This window comes from Symphodus melops (assembly GCF_947650265.1).
Source record: "Symphodus melops genome assembly, chromosome: 23".
Lineage (NCBI taxonomy): Eukaryota > Metazoa > Chordata > Actinopteri > Labriformes > Labridae > Symphodus > Symphodus melops.
The window spans coordinates 1,792,312-1,810,086 of NC_136713.1; the positions used below are offsets into that span (position 1 = coordinate 1,792,312).

A 17,775-nucleotide genomic window follows, 5' to 3' on the forward strand; every position below is an offset into this window, starting at 1 on the left:
TAAAAAACGTTCTCACCTCTAAATGAGCAATAAATACATTTGACAAATTAGCCCTTAGTTTTACATATTTCTGGACTTGTTCTTCACAAGTATGAGAAGTAAAGGTTCATTTAGTCAGCTATGTTTATGCTTTCTGCAGTGTAAATAATGTGTGGATGGAACAAAACTATTTACAACTTTGTTTGTCTGAGATTTGTCACGGTGAATCCTTTAGATAAGGATGGAGAAAGTCACACTATGTGTTGTCTTTACAAGAGCTTTTACAACAGCCACTGCATATATTATTATGCATCAATGCCCGTCTATATCCCCCTTTTTTCTGAAAAAGGGCCGCATTAACAACACCCCCTTTTTCAGAAACATCTAAGAAGAATGGAGTAAAATATTCTGAGAATTAAAACCATTCCATCTGTTAGAGGTCAAATGAACAGCAGCTACAACACGCTCTAGGCCCATAAGAATACAGAGACAGGTAATACACCAGTGAGAGTTAACAACATATGCTTCAAAAGCATCGTGATACACAAAGTTGGGAGTGTGAATTTAAAGTAACGTGGTACAGGTCTTTTGGAGGGACTAAAGGCTGGATGGACTGCAACCAAGGTTTCCAAAAGTTGTAAAAAGCAAGAATGTCCCCTTTTTCAAGTGTCTCTGGGAATGGTCGTTGGTGTACCCGTGAACTCCACTACTGGAACACATTGCGATGAGGATTGAAGGTTGTGAAACATCACCAGTGAGAGTGGAGTAACAGTCTTGTGTCAACCACTGAGCTGCATGAATTCAACAGTCATTGTGAGGAGGGGCTCTGCCAAACCCTCTCCCTTAAAGCACTCTGGATGACCCTTGACATTTAACCAGGCTGCTGTCATACCTGGGTGGCTCCTCGTCCATTAGGAGTCCGGTCCTGATAAGAACCATGCTGCTTGCTGCTTCAGAGGGCCCTGTGAGGGAGGGCCGGAGCAGCCTACTGTCCTGGGCGGTGTCTGGCCCAGTGGTCGAGTGTCCCACAATAAAAACATCCTTGATTCTGTGGACCTGGAGCAAACCCACACCAGCCAAGTCCACCATATCCCCTGTAACCACGCCTGTACAGATTGAAGTTGTACCCTGTACTCCTCCCACAAGAGTGATATGGCTGCTGTACATATGGTTGCTCTAGATTAAACACCGGAACGTATTTGGTTGCATCATAAAGTAGCCTCTGCCTCTTGAAGCTGCATCTTGAGGAGGTGCAGCTCTAAGTCTTATTAACTCTATCATCTGCTGTTTGCTGTTGTTTATGTGAGCGTTCCTAATGACAACTGCAGCCAGTCACTGGGGGTTCTATCCCAGTCTCACAAACAGTTTTAATACACTTCTGCTGATTCACCTTCTCCCCAATGATCCCACACACAGTTCTCTGTCGACTGAAATGACCAGCGCTGCAGCCTTCTTTACATTGTCAATCAGTCTCAGAAGAAAAGACCCAGCCCAACATTTAACCCAGCCAGTCTCTCGCCCCTGGCTTTCTAACCAGTCTCTCGCCCCTGGCTTTCTAACCAGTCTCTCGCCCCTGGTTTGCTAGTCAGTCTCTCGCCCCTGACTTCACAACCAGTCTCTCGCCCCTGTCTTTCTAACCAATCTCTCGCCCCTGACTTTCTAACCAGTCTCTCGTCCCTGGTTTCACAGCCAGTCTCTCGCCACAGACTTCTCTTCGTACGGCCTTCTGTTCGATCTCTTACTTGTATTCTTGATTAAATTTTCTAAATTTAGACATTAACACCGTCTATACCCAAACCAGACAACGATCATTTAGATTTTCCAATGTGCACAATTATATGGAAAAGGTTTGTGTTCACCTTTGGTTTTTGTGAGGCCTCTCGATATCTGGATAAGTCTGGACGTTGTACCATAGACTGCAATGCAGTCGTTCTACCACCTTAAGAAATGAATACATTTGAAATAAACATATTTCAAAAATGTTTCATAAATTAATCAATATGTACGTCCTCCGTCAAACCTCATACCCCATCTTCGGGGTCACCAAGTGAAGGGTAAAAGTTGAAATTGAATCCTTTTCTTAAATGTTGTAAATATATATCTGACTCCTTTAAATAATGACCTTGAATCTCTCTGTGCATTCTTTTGATGGGATGAGAGGAATGACTGAAGACGTCTCTTTCAGGTTAACAGAGTTTGTTAACCTGATGAATCAAGAATACAAGTTACAGAGTCTCTGGGTTCTTCACTTTATTGCAGTGAACACATTGATTATAAGCAGAAAAGGGCCTATTATTCTATCACCAACCTTCACTACAGGGTTCTAAGACTCTAACTGGACTCTTCTCCTCTGTCGCCCCCCGGTGTTGGAACAAACTAACAAACTTCATTTGATCTGCAGAGTCTGTTTGCACCTATAAGAAAAAGCTAAAGACCCAGCTCTTTCAAGAATACCTCTGACCTTAATGAGGACGATGCTCTCCATCGATGATGATGGTTTCTCTTTGTGGCGATGACTTTAAGATGGTTTCTGTTGTGCTTAGAGCTCTGAAGAACTGCAGTCAATGTTCTGCTTTGCCTGTGGTCACTTCCTGTCAGCCCCTGTTTGTCCAATCAGACTTAAAGCTGATCGTTTGCTCTTCCTGACGTTGTTTCCTCTTTTCTAGATCCTTGCTTGTGTTGTACTTACTCTCTGATGTACGTTTAGGGTCAGCAGTTGCTCAGTCTGTAGGGATTTGGGTTTCCAATGCTTCCAGTGGGGCAGCCGCCACACTGACATCTCTCCAATAATGGAGATTCAGGCCTGTGTGTGTGAGAAGCATGACTCTACAACAACAAAGTGTGAACCACAACTTCCCCCTCTGGGATTTATAAAGTATTGAAAATAAAAGAAATAAAATGTTGTTGTTGCTAAGTGAATTGTAGAATCACCGTCTCTCACCTACCTACAATGCTGTTTTGAATTCTCACCCAAAACAACTGAATCCCAGTCCCACCTTGGAACATGTGACCCCAACGACCCACAGATGACTGGGGGAGGTGATGACTCGAGGCGTAAGTAGGTCAACGACTCAGCTAACGACTCTGATGGGAGTCATCCTTGATCATTGGTATGCTAATGATCCACAGAGGCTTATATTTCTAGCTCCGTCCTCCAGATAGTTTAGAAGTGAAGAAGCCTTCTGGAGGAGAGGTGAAACGTCTTCAAGATCTTCAACCAGTCCAGTTGTCTTTGGATCAAGCTTTGACTTTTCCTTCTGGGAGTCTTGGACGTGGGGTCAGATGTCCGGGTTTCAGGATCTTAAAGAGCTCTTCAGACGGCGGCTGCTCGCTGCGGTTATCACAGATATATCAGAACAAACAACAACAAGTGGATACAAAGAGGAGCTCCACCGACAAAGAAAACTGCTGCAGGTGATGTTAACACCTGAAATCAAGCTGCACAGAGCAGGTAGGTTTTCTTCTCACTGCTGGAAACGTGTTTCATGGAGCAGAGCCATTAGCTAACATCCATAGACGAACAGAGAGTCACAGTGTTAGCTCCTGCTAACAACATCATTGACTTTACTGGACTTAAACTCTCTTTAGTCTGGACTTACTGGACCTCAACACTCTTTAGCGTCCTTTACTGCTCGTCTCAGTCTGTAAGACGCTGCTTTGTAATCCTCCGTCCTGCCGGTGAGAAATGACGAGTTGTATGAAGTGGTCCGTTCATTCACAGTGGTGCATATAGATCTATCCACCCATGGCTTCTGGTTAGGGAAAGTCCTGACAGTTACCATGGGAACGGCATTGTCTACTAGCGTTGCTATGAAGTCCGTCACAACTGATCAGTCTAAGTTAATGTTTGTTTACTGTGTCCTGCAGATGTCCAGCAGCTGTTGGTGAGTAAAGAAGAGCTTCCATCTGAGCAGCAGGAGTGGAGCCACATTCTGGACCAGGAGGACACTAAGCCCCAACACATTAAAGAAGAACAAGAGGAAGTGTGGATCAGTCAGCTTCAAGGACTGGAGGAGGCTGATACCACCAAGTTCCCCTTCACTCCTAAGAATGAGGTCAAGACTGAAGACACTGATGAATCAGAGACTGAAGTCAAGACTGAAGACTCTGATGAACCTCAGATTGTTGACAGGGATGATTGGCATGAGACAAGAGAAAATCTGACAGACATAAACTTAAAAAGTAAGAAAATAAAGACTGAAAAGAGACCATATATGTGTTCTGAGTGTGGTAAAACTTTTACCCAGAGAGGAAATCTCAGTCAACACAAGTTGGTTCACACTGGAAAGAAACCCTTTAGCTGCTCTGAGTGTGGTAAAGGTTTTACCCAAAGAGGAAATCTGACCCGACACATGTTGGTTCACACTGGAGAGAAACCCTTCAGCTGCTCTGAGTGTGCTAAAAGTTTTACCCAAAGAGGAAATCTGACACAACACATGTTGGTTCACAGTGAAGAGAGACCCTTCAGCTGCTCTGAGTGTGCTAAAAGTTTTACCCAAAGAGGAAATCTGACACAACACATGTTGTATCACGGTGGAGAGAAACCCTTCAGCTGCTCTGTTTGCAGTAAAGCATTTTATCAAAAAGGAGACCTAACCAAACACATGATGGTTCACAATGGAGAGAGACCCTTCAGCTGCTCCGAGTGTGGCACAAGTTTTACCCAAAGAGGAAGTCTGACGAAACACATGTTGGTTCACACTGGAGAGAAACCCTTTAACTGCTCTGAGTGTGGTAAAAGTTTTACCCAAAGAGGAAATCTGACCAGACACAAGTTAGTGCACAGTGGAGAGAAACGCCTTCTGCTGCTTTGAGTGTGGTAAAATGTTTAGTTCTAAGGTACATCTGACCCAGCACGTTAGTTCACACTGAAGAGAAACCTTTCACCTGCTCTGAGTGTGGGAAAAGCTTTAGATTTAAGCGATGTCTCACCAGACACATGATCATTCACACTGAAGAGAAATGCTAATCCTGTTCAATGGTAAAAGATCCAAAATGATACAAGTGAATAACATCACTCATGTGTATTCATCAGTATGTATTGACTAACAGATGTATAACGGCTGTTATAAAGGGATATAAGACAGTTCTATTAACAGAAATCTGTCTCTACTTTGTTGACATTGATGTGTTGTTGCTGACATATGAAGCAGTAAGTTGGGAGCAGCTATGATGTTTGAATGTAAAGGCTTTATATGAAACAGTTACAGTGTAAGGATCCTTCTTCTCTCCTGATATCTTCTCTTCTTTCTGTCACTCTGTTTCCTTGGAGGCTGCTGTGTTGGGTAGCTCAAGTTCTTCACACAGCTCATGTGTAACCTTGTAATAAATAAACTGATGGAGAGTGAGAGAGTCTACTTGTTATTTTGTGTCGAGAGTATAAAGTCTCTTTGCTAAAAAAAAAAGGGAGTTCAGCAGATCCTGATGCAGAGTGACCACAGTCAGATCAGGTCCAGGTTGAGTTCACTGAAGACCTTTAACCCTCAATAACAATCCTGCAGTCAGAATACAAAATCAATAAAATGCACAGGATGAAAGAAGAGTGCAGAGGATACTGGGCACAAAACTGCAGCAGTCTTTGAACACAAACTGAATGAACACACCTGGAGATGTCGTCTGTCATTCTGGATTTACTCCACAAATTGTTAGAAGAAACAATCGAAAAGCATTATAACCTTCAGTGTGTAGAACTAAATGGAACATGGAAACAAACCCTTCAATTGTGTGAATATTTGTTCTGTTTTTCAGCTCCTCCAGTGCAGCCACCTCCTCAGGGCTGAGGTTTGGCTCGTTGTGGCTGAGCCTGAAGTGCTGATCAAAATGATTGATATCAGCTGTGATGAGGGCAGTGAGCTCTGGTGGTAGTGTGCCAGCAGGGGGAGTCCATGTGGAAGGTGGGGTAAATTAGGGGCTCTGTGTCTCGTTTATTTTGGAAATGTGAAGCCAATTTAAATCGTCTGTGATATAGTTGTATGTCCCATCTGCTTTGCTCCCTGAGGTTTTTATTGCTGCCCTTTGTGGGGATGAAATTTAGGCCCCTGTTAAATATAAACTGAAATTTTAATGCATTTGCACGTCATGAAATTGTGAAAAATTAACATTGTGTAAGGAGGAGGTCTGGGGTGAGGGAAGTCTGGGTGTCTCTGCTTAGACTGCTGCCCCCGTGACCCGGCCCCGGATAAGCGGCAGAAAATGGATGGATGGTTGTCTCTTGCAGAGGATGACTCAGGTGAGTTGTCCTTGTGTTTGAGCTTGTGCCTTGTGACAGCTACTTGTCACATCAGCTCAGACTTATTGAATAACACACTCACACACTGAGCTTTAATCATTCAAGTGTCCCTCTGTTCTCCACAGATATTACAGGAGTATTAATGATGTTAACGTGCTGCGCTCTCCCAGCCTGACAGACAGAGAGAGACAACAGGAGCACACATACATACGGGCTGTGCAGACGTGTGGATCCGCCATAGACAGAGAGGTGAGGAGGGAAACCTTCTGTGTTTCTTCTTCTGGATGTTGAACCTTCTTCTCCTCTGCTGATGGACATCTCATGTCTGCACTGTCCACATGTTAGCTTGTTGTGTGAGCTGCTCTGTTAGTGTCTCTGTGTGTGGGGCGTGTAACGGCTCGTCTGATTGGATATACTTCATTAGGACCGGCTGCTCACCGGTCAGGACCGAGCAGGCTGAAAACTGTCCGCTTCTGGTCACATGCCCATCTATCGGTGCACTCTTACAAACAGCTTGATGAATCAAAATTTACATTGAACAGAGGTGTGAAAAGAATGAGCATTTCAAGGAGGGATGTAATGAGAGCTTTTCAGCACAGTGTGTGTGTGTGTGTGTGTGTGTGTGTCCCTGAAGTGGAGAGAGACACAAACTCTCAGCTTGTTTGTGTTCAACACACAGCGTGTCAATTCTGCCAGCAGGGGGCACTCAATCCAAACACTAGCAAAAAGAAGAGCAATCATTGGAGGTCACTCTGCTCCCCTCACAACTCAGACTAGACCGTAGTCAAGGTGAACGGGTGAAAGTGACCTGAGGACCAGAAAATGTTTACAGACCAGCTAATGTATCTGAGTATTATTTACATGAGGTTTTTATCACAGCAGCACACACAGCAACAGGACCACATCTGCTGTTTCCACGGCAACCATCAACATTCTGTGTGTCATGGCGGCTCATCATACTCCCTCCCCACACCTGACCCAGCACCTTTCCTACCCCCCTCCATACCTGCCCACACAGCTTGCATTCTGCCTGTTTACGGTCATGTCCATGGACTCGTCCATTGTCTCATGATGAGGGACTTCAATATGATCTCATTGAATGTGAATGGACTGAATCATGTAGCAAAGAGGAAGAAGAGGTGGCTCCAGATGGAGAGAGATGAAGGGGATGTAGTGTTCCTCCAGGAAACACATTTGAGCAGATAAGAAAGTGAAGAAAAGCACTAAGAGCCAGGGATACTATAGCTCCTGTAGCACAGCTCGGAGAGGAGTGGCTGTAATCATTCAATCCCATGTAGGCTTTGAAAAACAACATGGGACATCAAGAAGGCACATTTGTTCTGGGAGTTGGAAAATAGAGTGCACAGATATTTCTTTCCTACATGTTGATTCTCCTCCAGACACAGGAACAGAACTCACAGCTGATAGAGTTTAGAACAACAAAGAGTAAGGGGCTGGTAATATTCGGGGGAGATTGACATGTTGAAGCCAAACGTTGGACTCCTCTAATGCTAAGATACACAGAGCAGATCCTTTCATTCTTCCACAGCTTCACTGCTCCACTTCTTTCATGTCCTCACAACAGGCTTACAGAGCTTTACTTCCTGCTTGAATGAAGGAATCAGATGGACCATGACGTGTTGAACTTGGTCAGAGTGGCCCAGCTGCACTTGGCCCCTCTGACCAAGTTCAACAAAAAACCAGGATGGATGTGGCCGGTTCAGGTAACACAAATGACGTCCCTTCTACACTGAATGAATCAGACGAAGGAGGAACAAATATCAACCTATTGTGTGTGTCTGACTCAACTCCTCCTTGGACTTCCTCCTCGTCTCTCCCCCCTGTTCATCCCTGGAGGTGTCAACTTTGAAATGTGTTTTCATGGCCCTGGTTCTCTCAAACTGAACAGTAGATACTAACAGGATACAGCACAGAGAGTAGGGACTGTCTACTGACTGTGTTGACACTTTGTAATTCAGATGCACCCCTTGAAGATGTTTGTCCTCTCCTCTGAAAGGCTTCTTCTGTTCTGAACTATCTGGTGGGCGGAGCCTCTGTGGATGACCATCAGAGTCGGTAGCTGAGTCGTTGAGCTAGTTTCAGCTCGAGTCGTTACCTCCCCCAGTCGTCTGTGGGTCGTTTGAAAGGTTTCTTCTTTTTCAATTCAAAGCGTTTTCCTTTCTCTCAGGAGGAACCCAGGGTTAGTGTGAGCATATATTTGTGTTTGTTTGGTAGGGATCACATTATCTACACAGTTATGTAAGCTGTTACTACATCACTAACTACTTACTACAACATCAAACTAACATACTTCATCAGCTCGTCAGGACAGGATTCTGCACTCCACTGTCCACAGTCACAGAAACGTCTCCTCCTTACCTAAAATCTATAATCCAGCTCTACACTCCCTCTGCCCTCTACGCTCTGCCAATGAAAGGCGTCTGATCCAACCTTCATTACTCTATCTATCTATCTATCTATCTATCTATCTATCTATCTATCTATCTATCTATCTATCTATCTATCTATCTATCTATCTATCTATCTATCTATCTATCTATCTATCTATCTATCTATCTATCTATCTATCTATCTATCTATCTATCTATCTATCTATCTGGTCCTAAGACTCTAACTGGACTCTTCTCCTCTGTCGCCCCCCGGTGGTCGAACAAACTAACACACTTCATTTGATCTGCAGAGTCTGTTTGCACCTTTAAGAAAAAGCTAAAGACCCAACTCTTTCAAGAATACCTCTGACCTTAATGAGGACGATGCTCTCCATAGATGATGATGGTTTCTCTTTGTGGCGATGACTTTAAGATGGTTTCTGTTCTGCTTAGAGCTCTGAAGAACTGCAGTCAATGTTCTGCTTTGCCTGTGGTCACTTCCTGTCAGCCCCTGTTTGTCCAATCAGACTTAAAGCTGATCGTTTGCTCTTCCTGACGTTGTTTCCTCTTTTCTAGATCCTTGCTTGTGTTGTACTTATTCTCTGATGTGTTTAGGGTCAGCAGTTGCTCAGTCTGGGGTTTCCAATGCTTCCAGTGGGGCAGCCGCCGCACTGACATCTCTCCAATAATGGAGATTCAGGCCTGTGTGTGTGAGAAGCATGACTCTACAACAACAAACTGTGAACCACAACTTCCCCCTCTGGGATTAATAAAGTCTTTTAAAAAATAAAATGTTGTTGTTGCTAAGTGAATTGTAGAATCACCATCTCTCACCTATCTACAATGCTGTTTTGAATTCTCACCCAAAACAACTGAAGCCCAGTCCCACCTTGGAACATGTGACCCCAACGACCCACAGATGACTGGGGGAGGTGATGACTCAAGGCATAAGTAGGTCAACGACTCAGCTAACGACTCTGATGGGAGTCATCCTTGATCATTGGTATGCTAATGATCCACAGAGGCTTATATTTCTAGCTCCGTCCTCCAGATAGTTTAGAAGTGAAGAAGCCTTCTGGAGGAGAGGTGAAACGTCTTCAAGATCTACAACCAGTCCAGTTGTCTTTGGATCAAGCTTTGACTTTTCCTTCTGGGAGTCTTGGATGTGGGGTCAGATGTCTGGGTTTCAGGATCTTAAAGAGCTCTTCAGACGGCGGCTGCTCGCTGCGGTTATCACAGATATATCAGAACAGACAACAACAAGTGGATACGAAGAGGAGCTCCACCGACAAAGAAAACTGCTGCAGGTGATGTTGGTGAGTAAAGAAGAGTTTCCATCTGAGCAGCAGGAGTGGAGCCACATTCTGGACAAGAGGGGAGCGAAGCCCCAACACATTAAAGAAGAACATGAGGAAGTGTGGATCAGTCAGCTTCAAGGACTGGAGGAGGCTGATACCACCAAGTTCCCCTTCACTCCTAAGAATGAGGTCAAGACTGAAGACACTGATGAACCTCAGATTGTTGACAGTGATGATTGGCATGAGACAAGAGAAAATCTGACAGACCTACACTTAAAAAATAAGAAAATAAAGACTGAAAGGAGACCATATATGTGTTCTGAGTGTGGTAAAACATTTACCCAGAGAGGAAATCTCAGTCAACACAAGTTGGTTCACACTGGAAAGAACCCCTTTAGCTGCTCTGAGTGTGGTAAAAGTTTTACCTGTAGAGGAACTCTAACCAAACACATGTTATATCACAGTGGAGAGAAACCCTTCAGCTGCTCTGTTTGCAGTGAAGCATTTCATCAAAAAGGAAACCTAACCAAACACATGATGGTTCACACTGGAGAGAGACCCTTCAGCTGCTCCGAGTGTGGCACAAGATATACCCAAAGAAGAAGCCTGACCCAACACATGTTAGTTCACAGTGGAGAGAAACCCTTCAACTGCTCTGAGTGTGGTCAAAGATTTGCCCAAAGAGGAAGTCTGACCATACACAAGTTAGTGCACAGTGGAAAGAAACCCTTCAGCTGCCCTGTTTGCAGTAAATTATTTAATCAAAAAGGAAACCTAACCAAACACATGATGGTTCACAATGGAGAGAGACCCTTCAGCTGCTCTGTTTGCAGTGAAGCATTTTATCAAAAAGGAGACCTAGCCAAACACATGATGGTTCACACTGGAGAGAGACCCTTCAACTGCTCCGAGTGTGGCACAAGTTTTACCCAAAGAGGAAGTCTGACCCAACACATGTTGGTTCACACTGGAGAGAAGCCCTTCAACTGCTCTGAGTGTGGTAAAAGATTTACCCAAAGAGGAAGTCTGACCAGACACATGTTAATCCACAGTGGAGAGAAACGCCTGCTACTGCTTTGAGTGTGGTAAAAGTTTTACCTGTAGAGGAACTCTAACCAAACACATGTTATATCACAGTGGAGAGAAACCCTTCAGCTGCTCTGTTTGCAGTGAAGCATTTCATCAAAAAGGAAACCTAACCAAACACATGATGGTTCACACTGGAGAGAGACCCTTCAGCTGCTCCGAGTGTGGCACAAGATATACCCAAAGAAGAAGCCTGACCCAACACATGTTAGTTCACAGTGGAGAGAAACCCTTCAACTGCTCTGAGTGTGGTCAAAGATTTGCCCAAAGAGGAAGTCTGACCATACACAAGTTAGTGCACAGTGGAAAGAAACCCTTCAGCTGCCCTGTTTGCAGTAAATTATTTAATCAAAAAGGAAACCTAACCAAACACATGATGGTTCACAATGGAGAGAGACCCTTCAGCTGCTCTGTTTGCAGTGAAGCATTTTATCAAAAAGGAGACCTAGCCAAACACATGATGGTTCACACTGGAGAGAGACCCTTCAACTGCTCCGAGTGTGGCACAAGTTTTACCCAAAGAGGAAGTCTGACCCAACACATGTTGGTTCACACTGGAGAGAAGCCCTTCAACTGCTCTGAGTGTGGTAAAAGATTTACCCAAAGAGGAAGTCTGACCAGACACATGTTAATCCACAGTGGAGAGAAACGCCTGCTACTGCTTTGAGTGTGGTAAAAGGTTTAATTCTAAAGTACATCTGACCCAGCACGTTAGCTCACACTGAAGAGAAACCTTTCAGCTGCTCTGAGTGTGGGAAAAGGTTTAGATTTTATGGATGTCTCACCAGACACATGATCATTCACACTGAAGAGAAATGCTAATCCTGTTCAATGGTAAAATATCCAAAATGATACAAGTGAACAACATGACTAATGTGTATTCATCAGTATGTATTGACTAACAGATGTATAACGACTGTTATAAAGGGATATCAGACAGTTCTATTCATAGAAATCTGTCTCTACTTTGTTGACATTGATGTGTTGTTGCTGACATATGAAGCAGTAAGTTGGGAGCAGCTATGATGTTTGAATGTAAAGGCTTTATATGAAACAGTTACAGTGTAAGGATCCATCTTCTCTCCTGATATCTTCTCTTCTCTCTGTCACTCTGTTTCCTTGGAGGCTGCTGTGTTGGGTAGCTCAAGTTCTTCACACAGCTCATGTGTAACCTTGTAATAAATAAACTGATGGAGAGTGAGAGAGACTTTCATCTACTTGTGTTATTTTGTGTCGTGAGTCTAAAGTCTCTTTGGTAAAGAAAAGGAGTTCAGCAGATCCTGATGCAGAGTGACCACAGTCAGATCAGGTCCAGGTTGAGTTCACTGAAGACCTTTAATCCTCAATAAGAATCCTGCAGTCAGAATACAAAATCAATAAAATCTCAATGACAGCTGAACATACTTAAGAAACAAACCCTTCAATTGTGTGAATATTTGTTCTGGTATGATTTCTCTCTTTGGCTTTTTGCTGCTTCACTGTGTTAAAAAGGCCAGCTCCACTGGGACTGTTCTAAACCTCCCTCCAACAGTGGTAGGTTCAGACTCTGTAGTGTCTGGCAGTGTTTGAAGGAAAGAGACCGGAGAGTTAAGAGTTAATTTTTTTAAGAGTGACAACGTTAGAGAAAAGGGTGCCATTTAGTTTGATTTTATGTCTTGTGTGTGTTCCTTGAATCATAAGTATATTTAAAAGTTAGTCAGTGATAAATCATCATTTATCCTGGCGGATAAGGAATCAACACAACATACTGCTCTGTCTGGTTTCACTTTCTCCACCCATTGAAGTCCTATAATAATAGCCATCATTTCTGCTGTATAAACTGACAACTGATCAGGTAATCTTTTCCCAATATTTATTTTTATTGATGGTATGCTTATTCCTATCTCAACCCTATCCTCTTCGTCTTTAGATCCGTCTGTATATATATATATATATATATATATATATATATATATATATATATATATATATATATATAAACTCAGATCTACCTCAGAAACATCCAAATAGGAATATTACTGATAGGAATAGGAGATTTCATGCATATATTTTCAATATTATATTTCTTTACTTTTGCTTTTATTTCCCAACCAAATCCATTACCTTTAAAAGAATGATATTCCCAACAATCTTCAATTACACTTTTAGCAGGATTTGTACTATCACTATGTAACCTACTCCAATATGTTAGCATGTGTTTATCACTTCTCAGGTCTGAGGGGGCTTCTCCGAACTCAACCTGGAATGCCTGAATTGGAGTTGATCTCACTCCACCAGCACACATCCTCAGTGCTTTATGAATGACTCTATGTATTTTTAATAAATGAGTTTTGGCTGCTGCTCTGTACACAAAGCACCCATAGTCTATAGTTGACCTCATCAAAGCCCTATATATGTACATGAGTGATCTTTTATCAGCTCCCCACTCTTATTCAGCTATTGCTCTCATTACATTTATAATTTTCTTACATTGAGATTTTCATCAGAGTCGTTAGCTGAGTCGTTGACCTACTTACACCTCGAGTCATCACCTCCCCCAGTCATCTGTGGGTCGTTGGGGTCACATGTGTTGGGGTTTTCAGGAGCGAATACCTGACCAACAATAGGGGCACCACCCTGAAATCAGGGAACAACCAAAATATTACAAATATCAGTCTCAAATTGATTAATTAAATACCACTATCATCAATAATTAATAATCTATATTTAATTGAAGGTGTGAAATCCGAACACAAAGCCCTTTCACCCAGCCTAAGTCACAATGCAAATACACATTAATCACAAACAACTGCTCTTTAAATTATAACAGAATTTATTTAACAAAGAAACATCAAGTTAATCAATGAAACTCAATCAAACAAACAACTGTTATAAACTAAACTACAGGTAACAAACATAAACAAACAAGCGTGACACGTGTGTGTTTCTGTGAGAGTGAGAGATTTGATTTTACAAAAACACTTTATTTACACTACTTAACAACTAACAACATACTGTGCAACAAAAAGAAAAACCTTAATTACAATTGAATTTCAGATGCTGAAAAACGGATTGAAGGTGAGTTTCCTCTTTTACTGAACAGATAATTGCTCCATAGCACCATGTTTCAATAAAATCTGGAAAATTAGTCATAGCTGAATAAAACTTAAAGTCTACCCACACTCTGGCCCTCACCAAAGACAGGAAGAGGTCAGTGACTTCCTTCCCTTGCCTGTTCTCCATCTCTTTTTTCCGGCTAAGATAGATAGCCAGTTTTGCCTGTTCTGACAAAAAGTTTAAAAGTTTCCATTTTACTGCGTTTGTACCCTGTTCCAACGATAAAAACTGTCATGGACCAGGACTCTTTAAAACCCATAAAAACATTCTTTAAAACCCCAAACAGATCTCTCAGTCGAACACACTCTGAAAAACTGTGAAAAATGGTTTCTGCAGCTCCACAATAAAAACACTCATTAGACACAGAAGGGTTAAAACGAGACACTAAAGAGTTCGTGGCTATAGCTCCATTTAAAATCCTCCACTGCAGATCAGCAGATCTTTTGTTTAGAGGACTTTTATAAAAAAAACCTGCCACACTGGCTTGACGTTGTCAGACACTTTTAGCCACTTTCTCCATTTGGTGTCGACTCTGTTCTTCTAAACATTTTCATTTATTGTTTTAACACACACTAAAACCAAACCCTTACCTCTAACATTATACAAGTTCAAACATTTATCATCAGTCACTTTAAAATGTTCATTTGGTGCACTAGATTCCATTGTCAGTCCTATTTCAGGAAACGGATCACATCGGGCACTTCCTTTTTATTCCAGTAGTCCTGCAGCATCTCTTTCTCCTCTCTTGTCAGTCTGAGACGCAACAGTCCAAGCACTCTTTCTATGAAACGTGCCGACCGAAGACCAAGGGCAGAGGTCACTGCTGTTACATTATTCAGTTCAGGCCCAGCTATGTCCATAATCTGTCTCAGTGTAACGTTAAAAGTGGAGACGAGAGCATGAGTGAGGCCATTAAAGTACCCAACTATTGAGGAGCAGATTAGCATTAAGTGTCAAAGACAATAGAGTGAAACTTGACCTAGTTAGGGTGATCATATACACTGTTATACACTGTTAAAAGCTTCAGCTGAGTTTTAAACGTTGAGAGGCAGTTCGCAGTGCGCACAGCTAAAGGTAAGGAGTTCCACAGAGTGGGGGCCGCAACTGCAAACGCTCTATCTCCTCTGGATTTCAAAAAGGAACGGGGAATGTCCAGGATTATCAGGTTATCTGACCTCAAGGCTCTGGATGGCTGGTGGACCACAATGAGGTCAGACAAGTATTCTGGGGCCAGCCCATATAGAGATTTAAAAACAATTAAAAGAATCTTAAAATGAATCCTATACCTAACCGGGAGCCAGTGCAGTGACTGGAGTTATGTGCTCATGCATCTTTGTCCCAGTTAAGAGACGAGCTGCTGCATTTTGGACAAGCTGCAGACGATTGAGCTCAGACTGGCCAATGCCGACATTCAAAGAATTACAATAATCTAAACGAGATGTAATAAAAGCATGAATCACTTTTTCCAGGTCTTTTTGGCTTAAGTAAGGTTTGACTTTGGCTAAAAGCCTCAGCTGAAAAAAGCTAGACCATACCACAGAGCTGAGCTGTTTGTCCAGTTTAAAAGCACCGTCAATAATCACACCAAGACTCCTGGCATGGGGCTGTAAGTAAGGTGCTAATGGGCCAAGGGAGTTGGCGAGGACCTGAGTCAGATCAGGGGAACCGAACAGAATCACTTCTGTTTTGTTTTCATTTAGTTTCAGGAAGTGTAAGTCCATCCATATTTTTACATCACTCAGGCAGTTGAGCACTGCCTGAATAGAGTCCTTGGTAAGGGCCTTTAATGGCAGATACACCTGTACATTGTCAGCAAAGCAGTGGAAAGGAACACCATGCTTTCTAAAAATAGACCCCAGGGGTAGTGTAGGAGCCAACATGCTTGTTTTTGTGGGGTTCCAACACTGGCCACTGGGTGGAGACTTGACTTGAGCTGTACTTAAGTCCAAGGCTCCAGGTAATTGGATTCAGGTGTGTTTGGAAGCAAATCATTTTTTGACCGTAGTTCCACCATATAGTTCCACATCTCACATCTCAGTGGTGACTGCTTTGGACAATATAGGGTTTGTGTCAAATTAGTCACCACAGGTAGCATATAGAGTGAGAACAGCAGAGGGCCCAGAACTGACCCCTGGGGGACCCCACAAGTCAAAGGGGCCACTGCGGAGGAAAACGAGTGATGTGCACAGAGAATGATCTCTCAGAGAGGAATGATTTAAACCAATCCAAAGCAGTGCTTTTAATGCCTACACAGTGCTCAAGGCGTGAAAGGAGGATTGTGTGATCCATTGTATCAAACGCCGCTGTCAGGACGAGAAGAATTACAAAGCACAGTTACCAGAGTCAAGGTTAGACAGCAGATCATTAAAAACTTTTAAAAGAGCAGCTTCAGTGCTGTGAAGACACGTAAAACCAGACTGAAACACTTCACAAACATTGGCCCTTTGAAGAAAATCTTGGAGTTGGTTATAGACAACTTTCTCCAAGACCTTGGAAATAAAAGGGAGCTTGGAAATAGGCCTATAGTTTGACAAAACCAAGGGGTCCAGATTTTTCTTTTTCAAGAGAGGCTGCACCATTGCATGTTTAAAAGAAGATGGAACACACCCAGAGCTCAGACATCGATTTATAAAAAGTCAAATAAAAGACTGAACTGAGCTAAAAGCCTCTTTGAACAAGTGGGATGGAAGGCTGTCAGATGGACAGTTAGCAGGACGAAGGTGCTCCACTATTTCAGTGAGTGAAGAGAGAGAGGCAGGCTCAAACTGCTGAAAGACAGCTGAGCTTGCTGTGGGAACTGAGGGGTCCTGAGCAGACTGAGGGGGCAATGACCTAAGAGCAGCAATCTTATCACGGAAGAACCGCACAAAGTCCTCACACAGTGAAGAAGTCTGCTCAATACTGACAGCACCAGATGGATTGACAAGAGAATCAAATACATTAAAAAGAACCTGTGGTTTTTGGACATTTGCAGAATTGAGTGTGGATAAGTATTTAGTTTTTGCGGCTTTCACAGCTTGTTGATAAGCAAGAAGACAGTCACGCAGAAGTTCCCAGGAAATCTGGAGTTTGTCCCTTTTCAACTTACATCAGCTCAGACTTATTGAATAACACACTCACACACTGAGCTTTAATCATTCAAGTGTCCCTCTGTTCCCCACAGATATTACAGGAGTATTAATGATGTTCACGTGCTGCGCTCCCCCAGCCTGACAGACAGAGAGAGACAACAGGAGCACACATACATACGGGCTGTGCAGACGTGTGGATCCACCATAGACAGAGAGGTGAGGAGGGAAACCTTCTGTGTTTCTTCTTCTGGATGTTGAACCTTCTTCTCCTCTGCTGATGGACATCTCATGTCTGCACTGTCCACATGTTAGCTTGTTGTGTGAGCTGCTCTGTTAGTGTCTCTGTGTGTGGGCCGTGTAACGGCTCGTCTGATTGGATATACTTCATTAGGACCGGCTGCTCACCGGTCAGGACCGAGCAGGCTGAAAACTGTCCGCTTCTGGTCACATGCCCATCTATCGGTGCACTCTTACAAACAGCTTGATGAATCAAAATTTACATTGAACAGAGGTGTGAAAAGAGTGAGCATTTCAAGGAGGGATGTAATGAGAGCTTCTCAGCACACTGTATGTGTGTGTGTGTGTGTCTGAAGTGGAGAGAGCCAGCAGTCACTTTGCACCTGTGT

General features: G+C 43.1%; 4 protein-coding genes across 4 annotated transcripts in view; 2 read left to right on the plus strand and 2 right to left on the minus strand.

Annotated features, from left to right (window-relative positions):
• The window catches only part of LOC306818931 (NLR family CARD domain-containing protein 3-like), a 324,740-nt gene that overhangs the window by 255,196 nt on the left and 51,769 nt on the right, over nucleotides 1-17,775 (minus strand). The window lies entirely within an intron of this gene.
• LOC306818930 (uncharacterized protein) overlaps nucleotides 1-17,775 on the minus strand; it is a 358,920-nt gene that overhangs the window by 225,652 nt on the left and 115,493 nt on the right. The gene's annotated exons all lie outside the window — the stretch shown is intronic.
• Nucleotides 1-17,775, plus strand: part of LOC306818929 (uncharacterized protein) — a 182,585-nt gene that overhangs the window by 136,042 nt on the left and 28,768 nt on the right. The gene's annotated exons all lie outside the window — the stretch shown is intronic.
• Nucleotides 2,972-5,503, plus strand: LOC306818955 (uncharacterized protein). The gene is made up of 4 exons (XM_079336708.1): nucleotides 2,972-3,037; nucleotides 3,138-3,430; nucleotides 3,847-5,339; nucleotides 5,425-5,503. Exons 2-3 carry the CDS (start codon nucleotides 3,262-3,264, stop codon nucleotides 4,791-4,793), a joined length of 1,116 nt encoding a protein of 371 aa, XP_079192834.1. The 5' UTR covers nucleotides 2,972-3,037; nucleotides 3,138-3,261; the 3' UTR covers nucleotides 4,794-5,339; nucleotides 5,425-5,503.